The sequence below is a fragment of the Dermacentor silvarum genome, chromosome 1 (genome assembly GCF_013339745.2).
Source record: "Dermacentor silvarum isolate Dsil-2018 chromosome 1, BIME_Dsil_1.4, whole genome shotgun sequence".
NCBI lineage: Eukaryota > Metazoa > Arthropoda > Arachnida > Ixodida > Ixodidae > Dermacentor > Dermacentor silvarum.
This window is the reverse complement of record NC_051154.1, coordinates 56,052,082-56,075,739: the sequence shown is the minus strand read 5'-3', so window position 1 is coordinate 56,075,739 and position 23,658 is coordinate 56,052,082. Positions and strand designations below refer to the sequence as shown.

Below are 23,658 nucleotides of genomic sequence, written 5' to 3'. Positions count from 1 at the left end.
AATCATTAGTGCGCATTGTATGCACTGTGTTTGTCAGCTCAAAACGGCCAGAGCTGGTGAGGGGCCCTTTAATGAGCCGACGATAACCCACAGAAACCACCGGCCATAAAGATGGAAAAACCCTCCTGTTTTCTGGAAGAAAACTGGAAAGCAATACTTTTTAAGCAATAGCAGATTGCCATTAAGCACTTCGCTTTTTCTTCCGTTTCAGAGGGGAAAAAAAGTAATTAATTCTATTTGACAGACATTCTGTCGATAAAAAACATTTTCCAGACCTTCATATACGAACTGAGTTGTTATCAGTGGTGGCATGCTCTACATCTCTATTAATAGGTTCCTAAGTTACTGATAGCTAGGAAGAGTCTTGTTATGTAATGTGAAATTGCCCAAAATTTGGAATCATAAATGTTTGTGTTTAATTTTTCTATATTTTATTCGATATTCAGCTTTTTTTTTTTTTTCTCGATTCGATTCGATTCAAAATCTACTGTTCGGTATTTGCACACCCCTAGTAAAAAGCATTCCTTAAATGCAATAAGCCTTCGTTATCTGTATATAAAGATTACATGTAGGTGTTAGATATTTCAGGGAATATCTGCCTTATTACTGCATTTTTTGTTTGTAATAGCTGTAAGCTTAGAAGCTCATCATGGGTATGAAAAGGAAATAGGCGTTTGTAATCATACTCAAGACTCCAGCAGTGTAGTACTGTAGTATAGCTCTTACATTAGTATTCATCTTCTCTTGCGCATGCATGTGGAATGCTGTTGCACATCATAAAACTGTTTTGTTTGTTACTGTTGCTTCTTTTTTTTAAGGTGTGGATGCTGACAGGAGACAAGCTGGAAACTGCCACAAGCATTGCGAAATCATCTCGTTTGGTGTCCAGGTCCCAGGAGTTGCATATCTTTGAGTCTGTCGCAAATCGAACTGAAGCCCGATGTGAACTGAATAAGTTCAGACGTCGGAATGATTATGCCCTCATTATTCGGGGTGATGCTCTTGAGGTAATAATAACATGTTAGAAAATATAGTTCTTGCCTTCTTGAGAAATTATTTTATTTATTTATTTATTTATTTATTTAGTTATTTACAGAGTACCTACGTCACCATAAAGGCATTACGTAGGGGGGAACAAAACATAACCAGTAAAACAGAAAAGCTTTTGCACAGATATACTCACAAACAAAACCACTACAATAGCATTTAGAGAAAGACATACAAGTAAGGTGAAACAAACAAGTTTTCAGGATGTAGAACACACACAATTATTTTACAAGAGCGATATCACAGCATAGAATAAAAGAGTTTATTTGATACATTTACTATATCATTTGATAAACTGTTCCAATGTCTAATTGAGTTGGGGAAAAAAGAATAGTAAAAAGTGTTCTGCAGTTATAGGCTGAGATTTTTTGTTATCACAGAAAGTCGATATGCAATCTGGTTCCAGAAGATAGTTGTAGCGATTGATACCTATCTATTATATATTCGGTGCAATAGTTTGAGCCTTAGCTTCTGCCTATGCACATGTAGCAGATCCCATCCTAAAGTGGCCTTCATTTCTGAAATGCTAGAGTACGTGCTGTAATTACAAACAAACCTTACTGCTTGGTTCTGTAGTTTTTCCACTCTATTAATGAGGTAATCTTGATAGGAATCCCATATTAATCAGGCATAATAAGTATTGTCCTGACATGTAAGAAGATAAAGTTTCTCTAACTTTGTGCGTGGCCTGTTTGAAATTTCTGCGAATAAAATGTAGCATCCTACTAGCTTTTGCTATGACAGTGTCAGTTTGTTTATGCCAAGAGAGTGATTTGGTGAAATAGACTCCTAGATACTTGTATTCCGACTGCATGTCAATAAGTGTGCCATTGATAATACATTGGTGCTGCAATTTGGATTATTTTCTGGAAAAACTTACGCTACTGCACTTTTTACTATTTAAATTCGTGTTTAATTTTTTACACCAGTTCACTGCCTTATCTTAATCTGTTCGCAAAGTACCTATGTCATTTTCAGTAGTAATTTCTCTGTAAATCGCGCAGTCAGCAAATAGCTTTATGGGTGATGTAATTATTTCAACAATGTCGTTTTGTGTTTATGTAGCCTCCGCAAAAAAACAAGGGCCCCAGTAAGCTTCCCTAAGGAATGCCCAAAGACACCGTTATTGGTGAAGATGCGGCGTTGTTTAGGATGACAGACTGGGTTCTTCCATTTAGGTAGTTTCGTATCCAATTGTGAACGGAATAAATGCCTTGCTGGTTTACATCAAAAATTTTTTTCCTACTTGTTTTTCTCTAAAAAAGCCTGGCAGTAAAATTCTGGTACTATTTTTAAACTTTGTTATAGACTAGAGATTGGGCCTTTTCTAGAGCCACTCAGTAATTAATTTCATTGGATTGCTTTTACCAGTAAAGTTAATTAACAAAGACTATATCTTATGACATGATATACTTCATTTTGTCAGCCATTTATTAATGGTTGCTCTTGGGTTACAATTCTCAATGCACTTTTATTTTCTATTGCTTGTGATATTTTGCCAGTACACATTACCATCTCTATATGCAGCATTTCTCTATCTATACTGCTTATTTGCATGCATGTTAAATGGGGGATGATTGTTTGGGACATTTGAAATGCACACCAGCATTAGAGCTAGGTCTTCTTGTGTGGTATTGTACAATGTAGTCAGGAAAACAATAGCTCTCCTCTTTAGCTATAGAAGCACTTTAACTCGCGTTTGTGGACTTTACGGCATTCATTGCAGAACAAAGCAAAAAAAAAAAGTTATGCATCTGTGTCATTGCAGTTCTGTGTCTGCTCGAGTTGTACGCTGTCACTTATTTACGTGCCATCTCTTCAGTTTCGTTTGTACAATAGCAATGCAGCAAACAGAAGGGACAAATGAATTTGCTGTTGTTTGTCACGTGTGTTTCCCCTTCTGTTTTCCGCACTGATATTGAATCAAAATGCAGTAGTAACTTTCCCAAACTGCCACCTTGTTTAATCTCCTTCAGGTGTGTCTGAAGTTCTATCCTCGAGAATTCATGGAGTTGGCTTGCCAGTGCCCTGCAGTCGTGTGCTGTCGCTGCTCTCCTACACAAAAAGCGGAAGTTGTCCGTCTTATCAAACAGTATACCGAGAAAACTACATGTGCTGTTGGTAAGGCTGATGGCAATTTTCTTCCTTGTAAAAGTTCTTCCATTTGTTCCTTGATATTTTCTAATACCGTAAAAACCTGCGTTTAGCTTGGACCTGCATATAGTCCGAGGTGTAATTTGGGGACAGCAAAAATGGAAAAAGTTTTCATTGGCATATAGTCTGAGGAAAACGATCACTGAAAGCATTTATTTCCACTGCTTCACTCTTTAGTTATTATCGTCCGTTGCACCTGACATTTTAGTCATTGTCAACCGTTGCACTTTCCGCCGAGAGTCCCTTGTCGGACTCTCGGCGGAGTCGGACTCTTGGCGGAAAGTGCAGCGGTTCTTTGTCTATCTGTCCCTTGTTGGAAATATCCTGCCATAGAAACTCGTCTTCAGTGCCATCAAGTGCGTCCAATATCGAACATTTCTTGAATGCGCAACAGATGAGCTCCTGGGAATGCAGGCCCAGTGCTCGTAGCCAGATTTTTTTTTTTTTTGGTGGGTACTCTTTTGGGAGGGGAGGGGAGGTGGGAGGACCGGGGTCGCAGGGGGGCTGGGAAAATCGCATGCTAACACGGAAATTTCGGGAGGGACACGTGGCTGGTGTGCCACCCCCTGGCTACACCACTGTGTAGGCCCAAGCGTCAGCGATCCACGAGCTGAGCATCGTTGGAGAGGCTCGTTTCATCCGTGCGGCAGAAGTCGCCTTCAGGCTCTCCCAACCTCATCCACTCCATATAGTAATGCTTGATGTGGTCTTTGAATGGTTTATTTATGCACACATCTAGCAGTTGCAACTGGGATGTCATCCATCCTGGGATGGCGACAAGCTTGATGTTGGACTCTCGCTGCAGTCGCTTCACCGAGTCAGCCAGGTGACAGCGAAAAGTGTCCAGGACAAGTAGTGATGGGAGCCTCAGCAGTTCTCCAGGCTGCCGTCACCACATACTTTATCCAGTAGAGCACCCATTTTTTTTTTTAAACTTGTCCCCTTTCGGCAGAGTCTTCCATTTGAGCATCACATAGGGTGATAGCTTGCAACTGTCTGCCATGCAGGACAACATTATGGTGTCTCAGACCTTCTCACTTTTACTTGACCTCACCAAAACTTGTCTGAAATCTTTCTGCTGCACTGTTAGTGCTGAGGGCATGTCCAGCTATACTTGCATTTGATCAGCATTGCCGATCTGGCCCAGCTGAAAGACCACAAGCAGCTCTTAGTAGCTTTCTGGCAGCTTCTGTGATATGAACGTGCGCTGACGTAAATAAAATCCAGCACAGCACACAAAACAAGACACCCAGTGCTTACTTTCTGTAAAGTTCATCCGCAGAATGCCTTTTTCTCTAGCAATCTCTCTTGCCTTTGCATACAGCAGCTCAATGTTGACAGTGAGGCACGCAGCTCATTGCTATTGAACGAAGTGTGTCAGGTCCAGTTCACCTTCAGGAAACACTCCATTCTTCGGCCCCCGGAACTTCTTCTCAGGCCGCTGTACACAAAGAGGGCTTCCCTTTGCTTCCTCCAACCGCAAATGCTGCGCTCATCCAGACCGAACTGCTCCCCTGCAGCACAGTTGCTGATAATTTCGGCAGCTACAATCACTTTTTAAAAGTAGCCGAATACTGCTTTCGTCGTCCTGACATAATTATTTTTTAAATATTTTATTTAATACATACTGCTAGCCTTATATATATGGCTGCAGCAGGGTCAGGACACAAATACAACTGTGAAAGTGGTATCAAACATGGTTAACAGTTTATGTTAATAACAATTCCAAATATTGTGGACAAAGAATAAAGGCAGTACAGACACTTTCCTGCAAGTCATGTCAATGTATGCAATTCGTATACACGAAGGTATTACTAACACTGTAAACATAAAAAAAAGAAAACTTTCCACGAACAATCACTGGCATGAAAAACACCGATACGTACATTTAATCTTTCAAGCTAAGGCAGTAGAGAAATATAATTAGTTAGTCTTGAGACAAACATATCAGTTGAACTACTACTAACGACATGTTCAGGTAGTGCATTCGATTCTGTTATTGTCTGTGGGAAAAATGAGGACTTAAATGTATCATTGTGGAATCTGTACTTTTACAAGTGTCTACTATGTTTTGTTCTAGTAAGCCTGGTGTCTGAGAACGATAGGAGTTGGCGGCTATTTCCGTTTACTACATTATTTAAGAGCTGGAATACGAACTTGAGACGTAGAAGCTTTGCTCGTTTGTTTATTGTGAAAAGACCTGCTCTTGCAAGGAGTTCAGAAGGTGAATCACGGCGTCGATACTTGTTGTACACATCTAATTGCTTTCCTTTGTCTTGCTTCTAATTTATCAATACATTATTTCGTGTGTGGAAACCAACCTATAATACCATATTCAAGAATTGAGTGAACTAATGATGTATATGCTAATAGTTTTGTACTTGGTGAAGCAGTCCGGAGTGACCGTTTTAGCGAGCAAAGAGTGGAAAAGGCCTTTCATGAAATGTATGACACCTGTTTATCCCATTTAAGTCTGAGGAAATAATTACCCCGAGGTACTTGTAATGTTCAACGACTTTTAACGGTACTTGATCATTTATATAGGTGAACGACAGAGGCTTCTTTTTTCTTGATATTGTCATACAGACAGATTTATCTAGATTAATATTCATCTGCCATGATCGGCACCAGTTCGTGCATTGTTGAGAATAACTTGGTCTGTAGTATTGTTGACTTCTTTATATAATATACAATCATCTGCGAACAGGCTGACTGTCACATTCGAGTTCTCAGCTAATTCATTAATAAAAATGAGGAAAAGAATAGGAGCTGGTACTGTGAATTGCGGCACTCCAGATAGAACAGGTGAGTGTTCGGATGAGTAGCCGTTGCAGTGAGTATACTGGGTCCTGTCTGAAAGGTAATTTTTAATCCATTTTGTGACCTTGCAATTACCAAATAAGTTATCAAGTTTCCAGAATAACTTAGTGTGCGATACCCGGTCAAAGGCTTTTGATAGATCAAGAAAGATAACGTCAGTTTGTCCGCGGTTATTAATGGAGGTTGCGAGGTCGTGGATTGTTTCTACCGTATTAACTCGAATCTAGGCTGACTCCGATTCTAAGCCGACCCCCCAAAAGTTCGAAGCCAGAAAAAAAAAAAAGAAAAACTTACCTCGAATGTAGGCCGAACGAAAAAGCGAGGACAGCATTAGCAACATGAAACAGCATTTATTACATATGAACATGCCGAGCTCATTCTATGTCACCATCGCTGCTAGCCTCGTCGCTATCTTCCTTACTGCTGACATCTTCAAACAGTGCGCTGTATTCAGTACCATCAAGCGCATTAGAGATGCTGCATTTTTGGAAGGAGCGCACGATCAATGTTCCTGGGTAAATGTCATTCTCGTTGCGGCGCACGCAAAAAGCATCTCCCGTGGCCCCCTCCAACGACAGACCGATGCCGAAGCTCCGCCCGGCTTGAACGTTTGACGATGCCTCCACGGCTAGCACAACTACCGTATTTACTCGATTCTCACGCTTCCTCGATTGTAACGCGCACCCGTTTTCTGCGAGGAAACAAAAAAAATTCTTTACAGTACTTGGAAAAATAGATTTCCTCCCGATGCACTGAAGTTGCGATGAATAAAAAAAGTCACAGTTTCGCCCGAAAGGCGATGCATCGAATGCGTTAGCAAATTAGTAGACTGATATTAACAAGCACAGTGTCACGCGCGCACAAGCAAACATGAACACATCTCGCTCGTTGACCGCGGAAACGAACTGTCAGAACGCTGGAGACAAAGCGCGCCTTCGTGCTAGCATGCCTCTCGCTTCAACGCGGCGAAAACCCGGCGCGCGGCGGACTTTACCCGTCGCAGATTGCTTTCAAGATAGGGCCAAGGCGATCATATCGCCGGAGTGGATCGTCGCAGATTACGTCCTGCTTCGGTCCACTGAAACCGTTCCGCATTGCTTTGCTGGCGAAAATCCTCTCCTTCTGTTTGTGCCAGTCCCGCTCGCAAGTTTCGGATTCTCCGAACGCCCGTGATGCGGCCCGATTTCCGTCCGTCTCCGCACAGATGATCACTTTCCTTTTAAATGCGGCATCATGATGAACTCGGTACTTCATGCTGATAGAGCAGACGCTGAGAACGTGAAGACAGACGGTAGACTATTGCCTAAGCACGTGTACTGCAGCACATGGCGGAAGCTTCCGCATGCTACGGTAGCTAGGCTCGATGCGCGTGCGAGGCGGCCATTTTGAAATGCCGACGCAGATTTAGGGTCGTGTTGAAAGTGCGCGTTAGATTCGAGTAAATACAGTATTCGTTTAGAAAGCGGCACTATAATGGCATCGCCCATTTGGTGTCATTACGATAACACCACACCGCGCGCCGATGCTGCACCATACCGATACAGACACTGTACCGATACTACCGGTACGACGCAGGTCAAAATGGCGACGTCGCTCGTGCACTTCAGTAGAGTGTCTAGTACACTCTAACTTCAGTTCGCTACTGGCGCGGCTAGTAGCGGCTGCGATACTGACTTTTCTAGATTTCAGTTAAAAACTGGCGCGTTTTTTTAAATCCTCGAATCTAAGCCGACCCTAGAGTTTCGTATGTGATTATTTGAAAAAAACTATCGGCCTAGATTCGAATAAATACGGTATTAGTTGCGTTGTCATCGACCGGCCTTTTCTAAACCCATGTTGATTTTCATATAGAAGTTTGTTGTTGTTGACGAACTGCATAATGTGTTTAAGTATGATATGTTCGAATATTTTGCAAACAGTGCAGGTTAAAGAAACTGGACGATAGTTAGAGGGATTTGTAGCATCTCCAGATTTATGGATCGGTATAATCTTAGCAGTTTTCCATTCACGCGGTAATTCACCAGTGTTCATAGATTTTTGTTAAATAAGTGAAAGGTATTTGGCCATCCATTCGGCGTATCTTTTCAGAAAAGTATTTCGAATGCCATCAGGTCCACTGGATTTTTTCTCATCAATGTTAAGAAGCAGTGAAAAGATCCCTGGCTCCGTAATAATTATCTCGCCCATTGGTTCCCTTCTAGTCCCTTCATCAATTCCTCTTGGGGGTAAAACGCCATTATCAATGCCAAAAACAGAGTTGAAATAGTCATTAAACATTTTCGATTTCTTGAAAGCTTCAGTGTGAGGTAGGTTGTTTTTTTGTGAGTTCGGGAGTTCAAATATTGCCAGAATTTATGGGGAGCCGTTTTGATAAAGTTATTTAAAGTAACATTAAGGTATCTATCTTTAGCTGCTCTTATATTTGCTTTTAGAGAATGGGAGAGCTTGGGGATTAGTTCAGTTAAGTGAGATTCGTCAGACCTATTTTTAGCTTTTCTTAGCCTTGTAACCCTATGTTTTATGTGTATTATATCGCGGGTTATCCACGGGTTCTTTTTATGCACTCTCTTTTTCCTTATGGGTACAAATGATGTCAAACAGTTTTGAACAATGTTCTTAAAAGATAGCCACAAGTCATCTGCTCGAACTGTGTCATTTTGGTAATCATTAAGAAAAGCCAAATAACCGTTTTCAAGAAAATCAATAGTGCTGACATCATCAGCATTTGATCAGTCTAAAACATTCGTGAAAATCTCATCCTTATGCTTTAGTGAGTGCAATAACATAGAACATTTAGTTGCTTTATGGTCTGATACGCCGTCCAATACTTCCCACGTGGCACTATCTGAAAGGAAATTGTCACTTATAAATATTAAATCCAGATTACTGCAGCTTGTGGAAGTGATGCGAGTGGGTTATCGAATTATCTGTTGTGAACCGAAGTTGAATTCTATCTCTGGCATTGTTTCTGCAGAGGCTACTTCTGTGTGCCCACTGCAATTCAAATTCCAGTCTATGTCAGGAAGATTGTAATCTCCAGTAAGAATGATTTGTTTTGCGTCTTTAAGATGAATTTGAATATATTCGGTCAAAGCTTGTAACCCATCTACTGCTGAGTTAGGTGCGCGATACAGTGTTGCAACCGCAGCTGTTAAGTTCGCCTTCTTGATCTTACACCAAAGTGCCTCGGCGCCGTCGATTTGTGGTAGGGGCGTTACCTGAATGTCGTCCTTCACTAAAATTGCAACTCCGCCGCCACTTGTACTTCTGTCGCTGCATAGCACTACGTAGCCCGGTGGAAAGATATCGCTGTTTGATATAAGTGGGGAGAGCCATGTTTCGGTGATAGTGACGACATCAGGACTATGCTCAAGAAGGAATGCTTCCACTTCGACCACCTAGTTTACGACACTTCTGGCATTGATATTAATGACGGTAAAGTTTTCATATGTCTGGTAGGGTGAGTGGTTACGTGCTTTGCTTAGTTTTTTGTGACTGCTACTCTGGTGTTCATCTCCTCATTCCAAGTGAATAACTGATCCTTGATTTTAATTTTATCAAAGTGTAACGTAACTTTTTCTTGTCTACCTCTGTTTGTCTTGCTGCTAACCCAGAGATTTTTTCTTATGTTCCGTACTCTCATTGAAAAGTCTTCGCCGATAGATACCCTGGAGCCTTTTAGTTTCGAACAATTTCTGAGTATTTTGGATTTGTCTCTGAAGTCAACAAGCTTGAATATTACTGGTCTTATTTTTTTAAAAATTTTTTTGCACCGAGGCGATGAATTCTTTCGGTTCCCGATATTGTCACCCCGAGGGTGTCTCTGAGAAGTTTGCCAGTAATTTCCGCCTTGAGAGTAGCTGTAGTCTCAATTTCGGTCACAGTAATGCCAAATACTTTAAATTTGACAGCCTGCTTCTGTTCTCAAGTTCATTGATTTGTCTAGCCATGCGATTGATGCTGTGTTCCAGCGACGATGCCTTTTCTTCAGCAGAAGTTATCCTATCTTCTAGAAGTGCAAGCTTGTCGAGCTTAGCATGTATAGCTGTTAAGGATTCATTGGTTCTCTTGTTTTCTTCTTTGATAGTATTTAGGTCAGAGGCAACATTTCGAATCTCTGCAATCGCCAGGATTGCTCGCGATATCGCCATCCACTAGCAGTAGCAGTTTTAAAAATGCGAAAAAACGGCTAACTATAAAACACATTGGCCAAGGGCACGGCAGTACCAGGAGAAACAGGTCATTACTGTGATAGTATTTTCCAAAATATTTTCTCACCTGGAGAAGAAAAACGAAGGGGTTTGAGGATCCCATGTTCGTTGTGGTGTCGCCGTGCCCGATGCCGGAATCTTGTAAGCTGTTCTCTTTATAAGTGTCAGTCGTCGATGACGTCACGTAGCCTGGTATCGTGGTATGATAGCTGTCCAGTTATGCCCGTGTGTCGACGAACAGATCGGCCCATGGAACATCGCTGGAATCTCTGCTTGTACTTCTATCAATGGTTTGTTCGGGAAGTTGCGAAACGTGCTTCTTGCTCTGGGTCGCCAGCAGGATTCCCGGTATTGCCTGGAAAAGAAAAACGAAGGGGTTTGAGGACCACATGTTCGTTGCGGTGCCGCCGTGCCCAATCAATTGTGCAAAGCATGGCTGTCGTGAAGTCAGCGTGCCTGTTGCGAAGTCAGCTTGGTTACAATGGCGACTGATTATTGCGCAAGGAGCTGATGATGACAGCGCCAAGCAATACCGAAACGGGAACTGCAAATTTGGGCTGAAAAATGTTGAGATCTGCATATAGTAAGGGGTGAAAATTTCATATAGTAAAATATGCAAAAAAAAAACCTCGAGCTATACGTGGGTTTTTACGGTAGTTAGAAGTGGGCAACCTATCTTTTCATGGAACACAACCTAAATTGAGCATAGCATAAAGGGAAGATAACTGAAATTACATTTTACTTTAGCCAACATGCAAAAAGGTTTTTAATTGTTACAAATACAGTTGACTTCGGTTAATTCGACTCCGGTTCGAATTTTCGGTTAATTTGATCCAAGGGCCCCCGGCGTCCATGCATTTCTATGGGCCCAAAATTTTGTTATTTCATTCCTAAAATTGGCCTTCGCCGGGTAACTCGGACATGACCAGTCAGGATGCAAGTGCCTGACCCCTATAGGGACCCGGATAGCGACCATTTTACTGGCAGCATCTGTCTCTGCAGAGTTTAAAGCACAGTGAATGCATTGAACACTCGTAATCTCTCATCGAAAGCACCTGCTTTCGCCCCACCCTTGGAAGGTTTTCAAGCAATAACCGTAGCTCACAATGTCTGATTACGATGTTTACCTGATTCTAATGTGGGTCTTTTTTTTAAGGGAAGTTGAGCCGAATATTGTCTGCGTAGTACAGTTAACACGAACCCCGAACTGCCTTTGCAACGGTAGTATGCTTTACTGCATAATGCAAATGTATCGCGGCGGAGCTGACTTCAAAAATTCTGTGGTGAAGCTCACTTTAGGAAACCAGCCACCACTGTGCAACAATTTTTCTTGCTAGAAAATTGGGTGTGCGTAACTTTTCCACTTCGTTTAGGAGCTTTAATGCCATTCCTACGTTAGTTTTTTACTTTGAACACATAGAAAGCGGGCGCGCATTTGATTTGGAGGCATTTAGAATAGGGACAATATTGCCAAATGAATTGACGTGTTTTGGCGTTTTTTCTGCATTTTGTTTAACCCATTGAGGATCAATTTTTTTTACCAAATGAAACCCCCAGGGTCGATTTTTTTTTAAATGCATATTTAAAATATATTTCGAAAAAAAATTACTGCAATTCTTTTTGAGTGACCATTAAAATGACAAAAAAAATATTTTCTGTAGGTAAACATGCATTGTTAATTCATAAGTACAGATGGGCTTGCATAAATACTTATAGTAAGAATAAAAAAAAGTAGATACACTAGAATAGATATATTCCGATTCGGCATTTGGGCAGAAGTCTGCATCGGAGGTAATCGCCCCTCGATTCACTTGCAGGAGAGCAACCACCGCGCACGTCCATAGCATATATGAACCATGCACACAAGAAAACTGGATGGCTGTCTGCCCGTCAGAAAAAGCAAACGAGTCAGAAACTTGCAGTAATCCTTCGTCCCATCTCAACGAGGGGCAATCAGTTTTTGCGAGCCTGAAGAAAAACGCTGGCATGGCAGCATCGTTCGTATATTACAGCATCATTCGTAATACCAGCGCCCGCCTGTCAGTAGATGTAATCGGACCCCTGTGAGCAATAAACGAGCGAGCATCTAGCAGTGGCGCTTTGAGTGATTAGAAACCAAATAGCAGCTTTTGTGAGTGCAGTAAATAAAAACAGCTTGAGAGATGAAAGCAAACTAACTGCCGCGTGCCCGTGCATGTGCGTATGCGCGAGCGGTCGCTGATGTGCGGGTGTGGAATTAAAACCAAGAGACTATGGAGCAAAAAAAAATTCTTGTATACACACACTTGCTGGGCAGCAGAGAGTTTAAAAATTGCCGCATTTTTTTAAACATACATATGGCATCGTAAATATATGGCATTGACCATTTGGAACTTGTTTGCGGCACTGCATATTTGCGTCTTTCACCCTTAAAGAGTTACCCTCAAAGAGTTGCATCACCCTCAAAGAGTTGCGTCTTTCACCCTCAAACAGATAATTCGATCAATTTCGTCAGTCCCATCCTGGTCGAATTAACAGAAGTCGCCTGTATAACTCAAAGTAGCAATATGTAATGAGGCATAGCGTGTGGGGGTTCGGGCTAACGTGACCGGTCCCGGCTAGCTAAGGTCTAAGGAGTCGCGTAGCTTGTTCCCACTCTGCAGCGTACACAAAGAGGTGCCGCGGCAGGCTGACTCATCGGCAAGGCGTAGAGACGACTCGAGCCATGGTACAAATGAATTGGGGTTTATTCTCTGTTTTGTACAAAATGTGCACACAATGTGTGCATACAAAATGTGCATACAGGGTGGCAGTTGCAGGTTACAGGTGAAAGCTCCCGGAAAGTCCGCTCCGCCACGCAGGCTCTTCCGAGCTAGGTTCGCCACACAAAGGGGGGGCCGCCTTGCTCATAGGGGTGTGGGACCAAGTGCATGTCCAACAGCCAAGAACACCAAAGGTGAATTTGCCAGGCAAAGGCACCCGCGTACCTTGTATGCTGAAGGAGAGTGATGCCGAAGAGAGGGCGAGAGGGGCCCGTTCCTCGGGCACTGTTCGTACGCACGGCGTAACGTGACATGCCCGTGCAAGCAGCAGGCTCCACGTTGTGCCGGCGGCAGCTGCCACAGGGAATATACGCTATCCACAATAAGGCTGGAATGGCATGTCACCAGCGATTGCACGGGCGAATGGCCTAAGTTGTGTGTGAACCAGAGAAGGGGGTCCAAAGGGGTCCCATAAGCTCTAGGCTTAAAATGGTGTTTAGCAACAGCATGAGCCACACTTCTCACTCATGTGGGACCACCTGCACACGTGCTGGGGTACATGCAAAGGTAAAGTGTACCAAATCGCATATTGCTCTGTGCCGAAATGTTCCAGCTGAACCACAAAGTTCTGCCTTGAGGGGATCACATGCGCACGTGCTGAGGCATCGACGTTTGTGGTAGCTGTATGCACATGTATGTATAGTTGTAGCGGCAGTTTAGGCCATCTGACTGGTAACAGTGCCAAAACAAGTTCAAGCATTCTGACAGACCAAGCACAGTGCAAAGAGCATGAGGTTTCAATGATGTGTCAGATATTTCTTTGCTCTGTTTGACAGGGACCCCACAAATTAAAGAAGAGTGTGGGCGCTTACTGATGCAGGCGTCATTCTCCTTTACTGGCTAAGGTGACCATGGGCAACTTTGTCTAGAATTTCTTGATGTGCCAGTATTCTGTGTGCTTACTGGCTGATCACCTCATGGCACAGTGGTTGCATAAATATCAAGCAAGTGTATTAATTTGCGTTTTTTTTTCTAGTAACTGGTGTTATAGTATATAAAAATAGGAAACTAAAAAAATAGGCGCTTGCAACACATCAGACTCTGCGACCTCTTTGTTGCAAGCTCTCCTTTGCTCAAGTTCGAACTTGCCATTCTGCAAGGTTGTGCTAGTCAACTAAGTTTTTTCTCTCGCTTTCTCTCTCGCTTTCTCTCTCATTTACTTCTTGCCTTATGGAAAGGAATGTTGTGGTTTTTACTTCGTGCAAAGGTCTGGAATAATAGCTGGTGCTCATGGCTTCGTTTTCTTTTTGGCGCGTAATGTCTAGATATCAGGTTTTTCTGTGGCCACCGCTGCTTTCTAAATGATGAATGACAAATGTTAATTGTTGTGCTGAAATATTTGGGTGATTAGAATCTTAAAACTTTTGTATTCTCTCCAGGGGACGGTGGCAATGATGTGAGCATGATTCAGGAGGCTGATGCAGGCATAGGCATTGTGGGTCGAGAGGGCAACCAAGCTTCCTTGGCGGCTGACTTTTCTGTCACTCAGTTTCACCACATTGCTCAACTGCTGCTTGTCCATGGTCGCTACAGGTGTGTATACTTGTTTTTCTGTGAGCCTCTAACCAGCTGACAGATTAGACAAATTTTAAGCTTTCAGCTCCTTCAAGTTCTGAGGCCTGCTTAGCTTGTAACATGAAAGCTCGGTGTTATGCAGTGTGAATGATGACTTGCACTTTCCTGCCACCTTCCCAGCTACAAGAGGTCAGCTGCACTGAGCCAGTTTGTTATCCACCGAGGATTGATCATCTCAACAATGCAAGCAGTTTTCTCATCTGTGTTCTACTTTGCTTCAGTTGCACTGTACCAAGGGCTGTTAATGGTTGGGTGAGTGCCTTTTTTATTCAGCTGTTTCCTTTTAACCGCTACCTCTTATAATGCAGGGGTGGGACTGTGGGACTCCTGCGCCAATTGCACCATTTTGATACGAATATGGATTCCTGCGCCAAACTGCGCTAAACACAGAAAATTGACCGAAATTGTGCCACGCTGTGCCAGAACTGCTTCGACATGTGTGTTTCGGCAGTGACCGTGAACAGCGAGCGGATTCATTCTCCAAAAAAGAGTGCGGTCGTTCACATTCCGCAGACCGCGCGACGGCGCCTCCCACACAGTTTCTCGTGATGTTCGCGCATGGTTTGCGCTTATAACACTAGACTTTCTGGTGCTTCCGGCAAGTGACCGGCACGCGTGCGGCCACTACCGGCTGTTGTCACTGCTGTCGGGACGGCCAGGGTGGCTGTATTTAGAGTGTACTAGAATATGGTTGAGTGGGCCGAGCGGCGTGGCGCTCCCTAGCTGAGGCGCAAAACAACGAAAAGTAGGCCGAGGGCACTGGGAGAAAACTAGATATTTGGGAGGTGCGCACTGCAGTAGGTTCAGCGTGCGGGTGTCTCTGTCCCCAGGGCCAGCATATCCTAAAAATATTCCATCTGTATTTATGCCCATATGGGCATGGCCTGCGCCATTTTGACATATCGCAAAGGGCTAATGGCGGATTTGGAATAAAAAGTTGTACTTTTGCCCGAAAGCCGAAGCACCGATTGCGATAGCAAATTAGTAGACAGCTATACGAAGTAAACATAGTGGTTTTGTCATTCGTATAAACTTGTAAACATTCGCTTACCAACTAAATTAACAAGCATGCTATCACGCACGCGCAAGGAAGCATGAACACATCTCACTCAATGACGGCGGAAACTCGCTGTCTAAAAACTGGAGTGAGGAAGCGCAGCAGTAGCAGCGAGCGAATTGACCTTCATGCTGCCTCTCATTTCAACGCGAAGCGGCAAAAACACAGCGTGCACGAAGCTATGAGCACGAAGCTATGAGCACTCGCGCTCTGTCCCCATCGCAGATCGCTTTCAAGATGGGGCCTGGGCAGCCGCGCCATACACAGCAGCCGCCGGAGCACGCCCCCCTCCTCCCCCTCCTCCTCCCCCACGGAGTCTTGCGTGCAACCGAAGACGGGACGCTTCCTCTCTTGCGCATGCGAGATTGAGCCCCCATCGTCGGCTCACCCTCGTACGGTTTCACTCGCACTTACAGCATACGGCGCGCGGCGACAATGTTATTGCCCCTGGACTTTATACGGAACATCACGGCAACGATGACGGCAGAAATGCGCCTGGAGTGCCCATATAATTGCTATCGCAATAAAGATAGATTGCAATAGTTTTACATTGTACCAACCCAGGGTTGATTGCAGCTCTCTGGGTCTGCGGTAACATATGGTGACCTAGAAATTATGTTAGCGCGTCAATTTGACCGCATAATTTGAGAATATTTTCCCCTATCATTATGATCGTCGGCTTGGGAATAATAGTTTGATTGTATTTCCAATATTTTCACGGCTTTACAGGAAAACATGTGCCATGCTGCCGCTCGACCCATATTTTACCGCTCTTCCATATTCTAGTACGCTATGCTACGAAGCGTGCTTCTACTACGCGCTTTGTGTTGGTTTATTCTTTGTTTCATCCTGGTTTCGAAGTGCGCTGCCATATGCCATTATTCCACCAAAATTCAGATTGGCCTGCTCCAACCTGCTTCAAAGTGAAATTTACTCTGCTCTAAGCTGCTCCAAAATGCAAATTTGTCTGCGCCAAAAACTGCTCCAAAACGCAATTTTACTTGCTCCAAAAAATTGCTCCATTGTGACTTTGGGCAGTCCCACGCCTGATAATCGTATGCTTGAAGGTTAAATAGTAGGTTTATCCTGTCAAATATTTACACTCCTTTGCCATAAATTCATTCCTTTCCATTTGCCTTACGAGCTGAATAGCTATTTTAAGGTGTTTTTCTAATTAGATGGCCATATTTTAGTTAACTTTGTCCATGTACTGGCAGGTCTAAAGCCCTGTTAAAAAAATCACATTCCTGTTGGGGTTGTTTGGATTCAGCTAGACTCTACACTCTCCCCTCACTGCTTGTCTATGTCACACTATGAGAGGCATCTGAGGCCCTTAAAGGAGTTCTGAACCACTCCTCGGGCTTGGTGAGAAAACACGGTCCGCAGATAGCATACATCCTTATGAACATCTCAGCCAAATTTTGCAGTAGTGCGAGGTGCATCGACCTCGCAAGCGGAGTGTGAAGTGACCTATTTTTGAAACGCTCTCTTTTCAACGGAAGCTTGCTCCTTGCTCTTTTTTGAATGCTTTATTCCTTTAGAGCAGGTTCCCATACGTGGCTGCTATGGGCCAATAGCTGACATCAATAAAGAAGGGTGTGAGAATCAACGCGCTTCTTCCTACTGTTACTGTGTATATTTATTGGCGCAGTATAATAAACAGACTGAAGTAAGCATAAATCTGCTTTCAAATTTCGAAAATAATTACGTACTTTCGGAAGAAGCCAACTATCGTGTGCTCACACTCAGCCATGGCCACCCACATAGGAATTTTAAACTTTGGCAACCTTGCTTATTGGCATTGTAGCCGTCTGGTCTCGCTAATTTAGGCTAGTTTTGAACACTCAACTAGCCTCGAACCATGCTAAACTTAACTCTGACCCTACCATGGGGAAATTAGGTGTTTTTTGTATGTTACGGCAGGTGTTTTTTCTGAAAGAACTACTGCACTCAATATTTAATGTAATACATAAACAGAAAGCAAAATGAATTCACTTTTCACGCATAAAAGTTTCATTAACGAGATGTATGTCATAAAAAAGATATAAATTGTTAAAATCAAGATTGTGCGAAAAAATTGAACAATGTTTATAAAGACACGCTTGGGTATCTACTAAGAAAAAAATGTTACTATGAAAATTATGAGATATACAAAATGTATTGCCGTCTATTAGGCACTATCTCTGAAAAAATCAAACTTTTTCATTGAACAGGTATTTCGCTACAAAAATTAACTGCTAGCACTACAGTTGGGCGTGCCAGGCTGCGGCCGCCGATGTTCCGGGCTGGTTTGCGTCATCGCTTTCAGACTCAAAGTCCGACGAAAAGTCAGCGTCCTCTGACTCGCTGCTATTCGATATATTGATAAGATCAGCCGCAGAGGCAGCGGAATGAAGTGCGGGTGCTGTTTCCGGGCGAGAACATGCTTTTATTATTCCCCCGTAATAAAAGCGTGTTCTCGCACCAGGTGCAAAACCTGCAGGCACCTTCAAGGTGACCTTAATATTAATAGCACCGCAAATAGCTACACGCACGAAGTGAAAACTAGCTTTACTTGCACTAGCCCCAACGTAATTTATATGCTTGAGTGTTCCTTCTGTAAGAAGCAATGCATCGGCGAAACGGGACAATCAATGAACATCAGGTTAAACGGACATCACGTGGACACAGCTAAAAAGCTTCTCAAAGCTGTCGCCGAGCATTTCAACCAACCAGGTCATAACTTTGATGAACTTGAACTCTACATACTACAGTCAAATTTTCGTTCTGCGCGAGACAGAAAATATAGAGAATCGTACCTCATCCATTAGTTCAAGACATTGCAACCAATAGGCATGAACGTTTCAAAGGGAGCTTTAGAATCCATTAGCTATGCTAAACTTCAAAGCATAGGCAACAGCACTTAGTTATTTTTCATTGAGTTGCTTAGTTTCTTTCTTTCTTTTTCATTATTCGATTGTCAAGAATATTCCAACCTCCCTTTGCTTTCACTCATTCCTTGCGTTCTTTTATTTATATATTTGCTATCCCCCTTCCGTTTCCTTTTCTTCTTTTTTTCTCCTTTTTAAGTCACGAGCACCATTTTTCTGCCGTTACTTTTAGTCTCTCTGTCAGACGCGATAGTTCACTGACCTCCAGCGGAGCAGATACCCCTCCCTCTCCCTGTCCTCCTGGCCCCTTCCACGAAAAGAGGAACCTACAATGACACGTCAACCGGCTAACACATGGCGCTGCCTCAAATTCCTCCACCGACTATCAGTAGCGCATTATCTTACTTTTGAATTTTACACTCTCGCCGTTAACACGCTCTGGCTCGTTGCCTCATGCACCCGCCTTACCTTCTCTCCCCTTTAGAGGAACCCTACCTATATAATACTGTACCAAGGAGAGCATATGTCGCCTTGAAGAAGACGAAGTCCACTTGTCGAAACGTTGGCTCCTGCTCTCACCTTGTTCTCGTGTTACTCATTGTCTTGAATTTCCATCTCCCGCAATTTCACCCTCTCTCAAATTGCAAGGTCGCCGTTTCTCCATCGCGCCGGGACAAGCGGGTACGTGCCGACTAGTGTGTTCTAGACAACCGTATTCTAGCACACACTAGTGCCGACGTCTCAGCCACGTGGATAAAATGGCAGTGAACCCTTCTCCTCTATGCTTCCTCTATTTTCTAGTCGCATGTTGACCTTGCACGCTGCGGCAGCAGCGCAGAGGGAAGCAGCGGCGGAGGCGCAGTCGGGCCAACGAAACTGCCCACGCCCGCACACGCTCGCTTCCCGATAACGGCAGAAAACGAAACTTCAGGGAGCGGCTAAAATAAGCTGGCGCCAGCACGGCGGCGGGCGCGCACGGAGATTTGCGCACGGAGTCGAAGGTGAGAAAGCTACGAGGGAGTTGAGAGGGAGGGAGGGAGGGAGGGCGAGGGGAGCCACAGAAGCGGCGGAGTTGACGCGGCCAAATCCGCTTCCCTGCCGCCCTCCTCCCTCACCTTCGACGGTCTCCGCGTGCACCCGTGTGCCGGCGCCGCCCGCTCCCTGAAGCTTTGTTTTCTGCCGTTATCGGGAAGCGACTGTTAGCCGGCCTGGGCAGTTTCGTGGCCCGCGCGTGCTATGCGCTTGCTCGCCGCGATATTTCACGACTCGCACCGTTCGTGCATCGTGCTATGGCGCACGAATACTTAAAAAATACATCCTTTTAATTCGAACAAATTTTCGGGCCCCTTCGAGTTCGAATTATCGAGATTCGACTGTAGTTTTAATTGTTTTTCGATGATACGAATTTCGGTTAATACGAATATTTTTCGTGACCCCGTGAGATTCGTGTCATCGAGCTTTCACTGTATTCATGTTCGAAAAAATTGATATTCTCCCACCTCTACTTTAGTCTTCTTCTTTCATCAAGCATTCAAGGTACCCAAGAAATTCAAAACTTCATTGCACAGTGATGTCCACTCATCTCAGTTATCCAGCGATGAAATGAATTAATTTAAATGAAGGCAGTGGTAAGAAGTGAAAGGCAGGGTAGGTAAGAGAATGAAGATGAAACCATGTCTCTCTACACTTCTCCATGTCTCCATAAATGCAGACAACTTGGAGCTCCAGTACTTGAAAGGCAAATCTTGTGCACATCTGAAAATGTTTTCTACAACCAACACCGCTTGAAACAGTGCAATACTTACTGTGCATAATATTGCACAAGCTATCATGTCACTGCTTTGCATGATGGGTGAAACTGCAATTTCCTTTTTTTTTTCCTTAATGGCACTGGCAACTTCACACGTTTTGTTTCCTCCAGCGTTGCCAACTACATTTGCATATGCCGCGCATTTCCTGTGGCGACATCCTTGCTTTTATCCTTTGACTACCACTCCTGACAGAAACTAACCCTCGTACACTCCCTGCCACTCCTGAGTATACTCGTTTTCTGTATACAGCGCACTCACTGCCTCTACAGCGGCAAGTCTTGATAAAAAGACTACTGCTTATCAGTTGTGCCATCTATGGAGAGGTCATCTAAACACGCAAAACTTGTAATCTAAGCTTCTGACAGTAGGTAGAGTGCATATATCGTGGCTCTCTCACTCATACTTGGCAAGGCAACTTGCCATGGAAAATTTGTTTGGCAGATCTGTCCAAACTTTGACAGATGAAGGAATTTGTTCATTGTGACAAAATCTGAAATGGAAGAAAGCAAGGATGAAGATGTGCCTCAATGCAACAAGAAATGTTTGCTTAACCAGTGCGCGAAGAAAACCCTGCAGGGGCTGAAGAGCAGTTAGAAAAAATACCCTGCAGTGAAAGGCTTAAGTTACACAGCTTAGCCGTATTGTGTGTCTTAATTGGGGGAGCTGGATTAATCCTGTATCTTCCAAATTCTTTCTGAAAAGTCTAAAATCAACAGCATTTTCTTATTGGACCATATTAGTTCCTGATTCTAGAAATATATATTGGAATATGGTTCAGACTTTATATTCGCCTGAAATATTAAAAAGTGAAGCTTGCTATGGGTAAGAAAAAAACAAAGCGCCTTTGCACAACACATATGTAGGTTTTAAATATAACTGTCTGGTTGCATGCTAATGAGGAGAGTGCAAACCACCAGATAAAGATAACCAGATGCCCCAACTTAGCTGTGCAACTTAACATGTGTTGACGAATGGAGTTCATGCCTAGTAAGAAAAAGAAAAGGATTCAGCACCCTTGAAGAGGAGTGTTGTCTGAGGTGTAAATTTTGCAAACTTTTAGAGTTAGGACAGCTCACAGAACATTTTGTGATTCACAGAACATTTTTGTGATTAGTGTTACTCTTATCTTTAAATATTTCAGGTATGCCACAGTGTACACAATGTTTCCTGTTTTTTCACTGGTTCTGGACCAAGATGTGCAACCCAAAATAGCCCTCACTTACCCTGAGCTCTACAAGGAACTTTCAAAGGTGTTTTTATCCTCCTTTTGCAGACTGCTAAATATTTTTTGCTGTGTCCATATTTTATTGCACTTAGCCGAGTATGATTACAGAATCATCTGTTTTTAAAACCTGTGCCACCTTCTTTTGCAGGGACGATCCCTGTCTTTCAAGACATTCTTCATATGGGTGTTAATTAGCATTTACCAAGGTAATTACACTACGGTTAATCAAGCTGCACAGTCTTTCTTAGATAACATTTTTTCTGTTCATTATTACTGAATTGACCAGACTTGACTGTTTTTTTGTTTTGTTTTTTTCAGGTGGCATTATTATGTATGGAGCACTGCTGCTCTTTGAAGACGAGTTTATTCATATTGTTTCCATCAGTTTTACATCTTTGATTTTGACGGAGCTTCTGATGGTTGCCTTGACAATACGCACTTGGCACTGGTTAATGATTGCTGCTGAAATGCTTAGCCTCGGCATATATGTCGCTTCACTTTTTGCTCTCAACGAGTTTTTTGGTAAGTTCAAGCAGTGCTGTTTTTTTTTTCATTTATATTAATATGTTTTCACACATGCAGTAGTACTTTGTTCACAAGCATAACATGCACAAAGGTGTATTACCTCTTCAGTCACAAATTATGATGGACTGCTGATAAATGTGACAGAGTTATACAATTTTATTCCAAGACGCAGCAGTCTCCATTGAAGTAAAGTCAAGGTAATAGGATGATGCTATGTACATTTTCTAGTCAGTACTCATAATTAGAGTAATTAAATATCAATTTTGTGCACAATCGTTCATGTGGTTCTTTTTTTTTTTTGATGATATAACAACTGACTGACTAGCTCCAAGCACACGATTAAGTTAGCCATTGACTCCAAGCTTTACAAGAAAGAAAAAAAAAATTATTTTGCCATCGCTAACAGAATGCAGCATGTCGAACTTCCCGTCAAATATGATAGTGCTTTCATCAAAGTGGTTGTATCTAGCAATACTCAGCGCACTGAACTGGACCCCCTGCTACTCTGAGTTCAATTTACGTGCAGCGCAGGTTTCAGATGCTTGCTTCCTTGCCACCACTGGACAAAACTGGCAGAAATAAATTGTGTGCAGAAATGTGTACACCACAACTGAAGGGGTTATATTTTGCAAACGTGGAGATTGTAGAGGGCAATCTCAATGGCTCCAGCCTTTGTGTGCTTTGCGTTCCTTCATTATGATATAAGTAAGGCTTGTCCTGTCTACCTTGTTTTTGTTTTCATTGGTGTGGTATTATATGAAGATTTTTATTTTATTTTAGATACCCAGTTTATTCAAACGCCTGCATTCTTGTGGAAAGTTACAGTGATCACGTTGGTGAGCTGTTTGCCACTCTACATTCTGAAGTACCTTCATCGGAAAGTTGCACCGTCGATCTACTCGAAACTCACGTGACACAATTGCTGCAGACTCTGTGTGCATGTGAAGTGCTCTGCATTCAGAATATTTCTGGACATTGCAATTTTGTGTGCTCTTCTCTTTCTTGTTTTTGCTGGCTTGTCTGGCCTAATTTAATAGCTATGTCGGCTGCGATGATGCTTTTACCCAGTATAGCTGGGAGGAATTATGATTGCCAAATTTAACTATTTGAGGTTGAATTAAGTTATTTATGTCACTCTAATTGTTGTTGTTTCTCTGCATTTTTTAATTGTTGCTGTCATATTGGGACAGTGTTGAAGTAATCTAGTGAAAACAAATATTCACTATTGCTTGCAAAATGGTTACGGTGCACTTGCATCTGTTGGATAATAAAGATTGAAGTGCAAGTGTTTCATGTCTGTATAGCTTTTATGTGCAAGTTTTCTTGCTTTTGTATTGTTGGCCCGGGCAGGTGGAGTGCATATGAATGCCGTGTCTTCATCTGGTGCTCTGTGCAAAGTTTATACAGAGGACTACTATTAGAACACCCCCCAACAGGTTTTGGCATTGAAAACCATTGTGGTGCATAGATCACGTCTGATTCTGTGTGCAAAGTTTATTCAGGGGACTGCTATTACAGGGCTGCCCACCAGGTTTCAGCATGGAAAACAAACAATTCCGGTG

General features: G+C 43.0%; 1 protein-coding gene across 5 annotated transcripts in view; it reads left to right on the top strand.

The window, feature by feature from the left end:
- LOC119463630 (probable phospholipid-transporting ATPase IIB) overlaps positions 1-23,386 on the top strand; it is an 85,443-nt gene extending 62,057 nt beyond the window's left edge. For all 5 annotated transcript variants that reach the window (XM_037724464.2, XM_037724455.2, XM_037724459.2 and 2 more), the window contains 8 exons: positions 819-1,007; positions 3,024-3,168; positions 14,413-14,566; positions 14,729-14,860; positions 21,488-21,596; positions 21,720-21,777; positions 21,890-22,093; positions 22,877-23,386. In XM_037724464.2, the coding sequence (XP_037580392.1) occupies positions 819-1,007; positions 3,024-3,168; positions 14,413-14,566; positions 14,729-14,860; positions 21,488-21,596; positions 21,720-21,777; positions 21,890-22,093; positions 22,877-23,010 (1,125 nt within the window). In that variant the 3' untranslated portion in view covers positions 23,011-23,386. The remainder of the gene's footprint in view (positions 1-818; positions 1,008-3,023; positions 3,169-14,412; positions 14,567-14,728; positions 14,861-21,487; positions 21,597-21,719; positions 21,778-21,889; positions 22,094-22,876) is intronic.
- Positions 23,387-23,658: the final 272 nt, after the last annotated feature.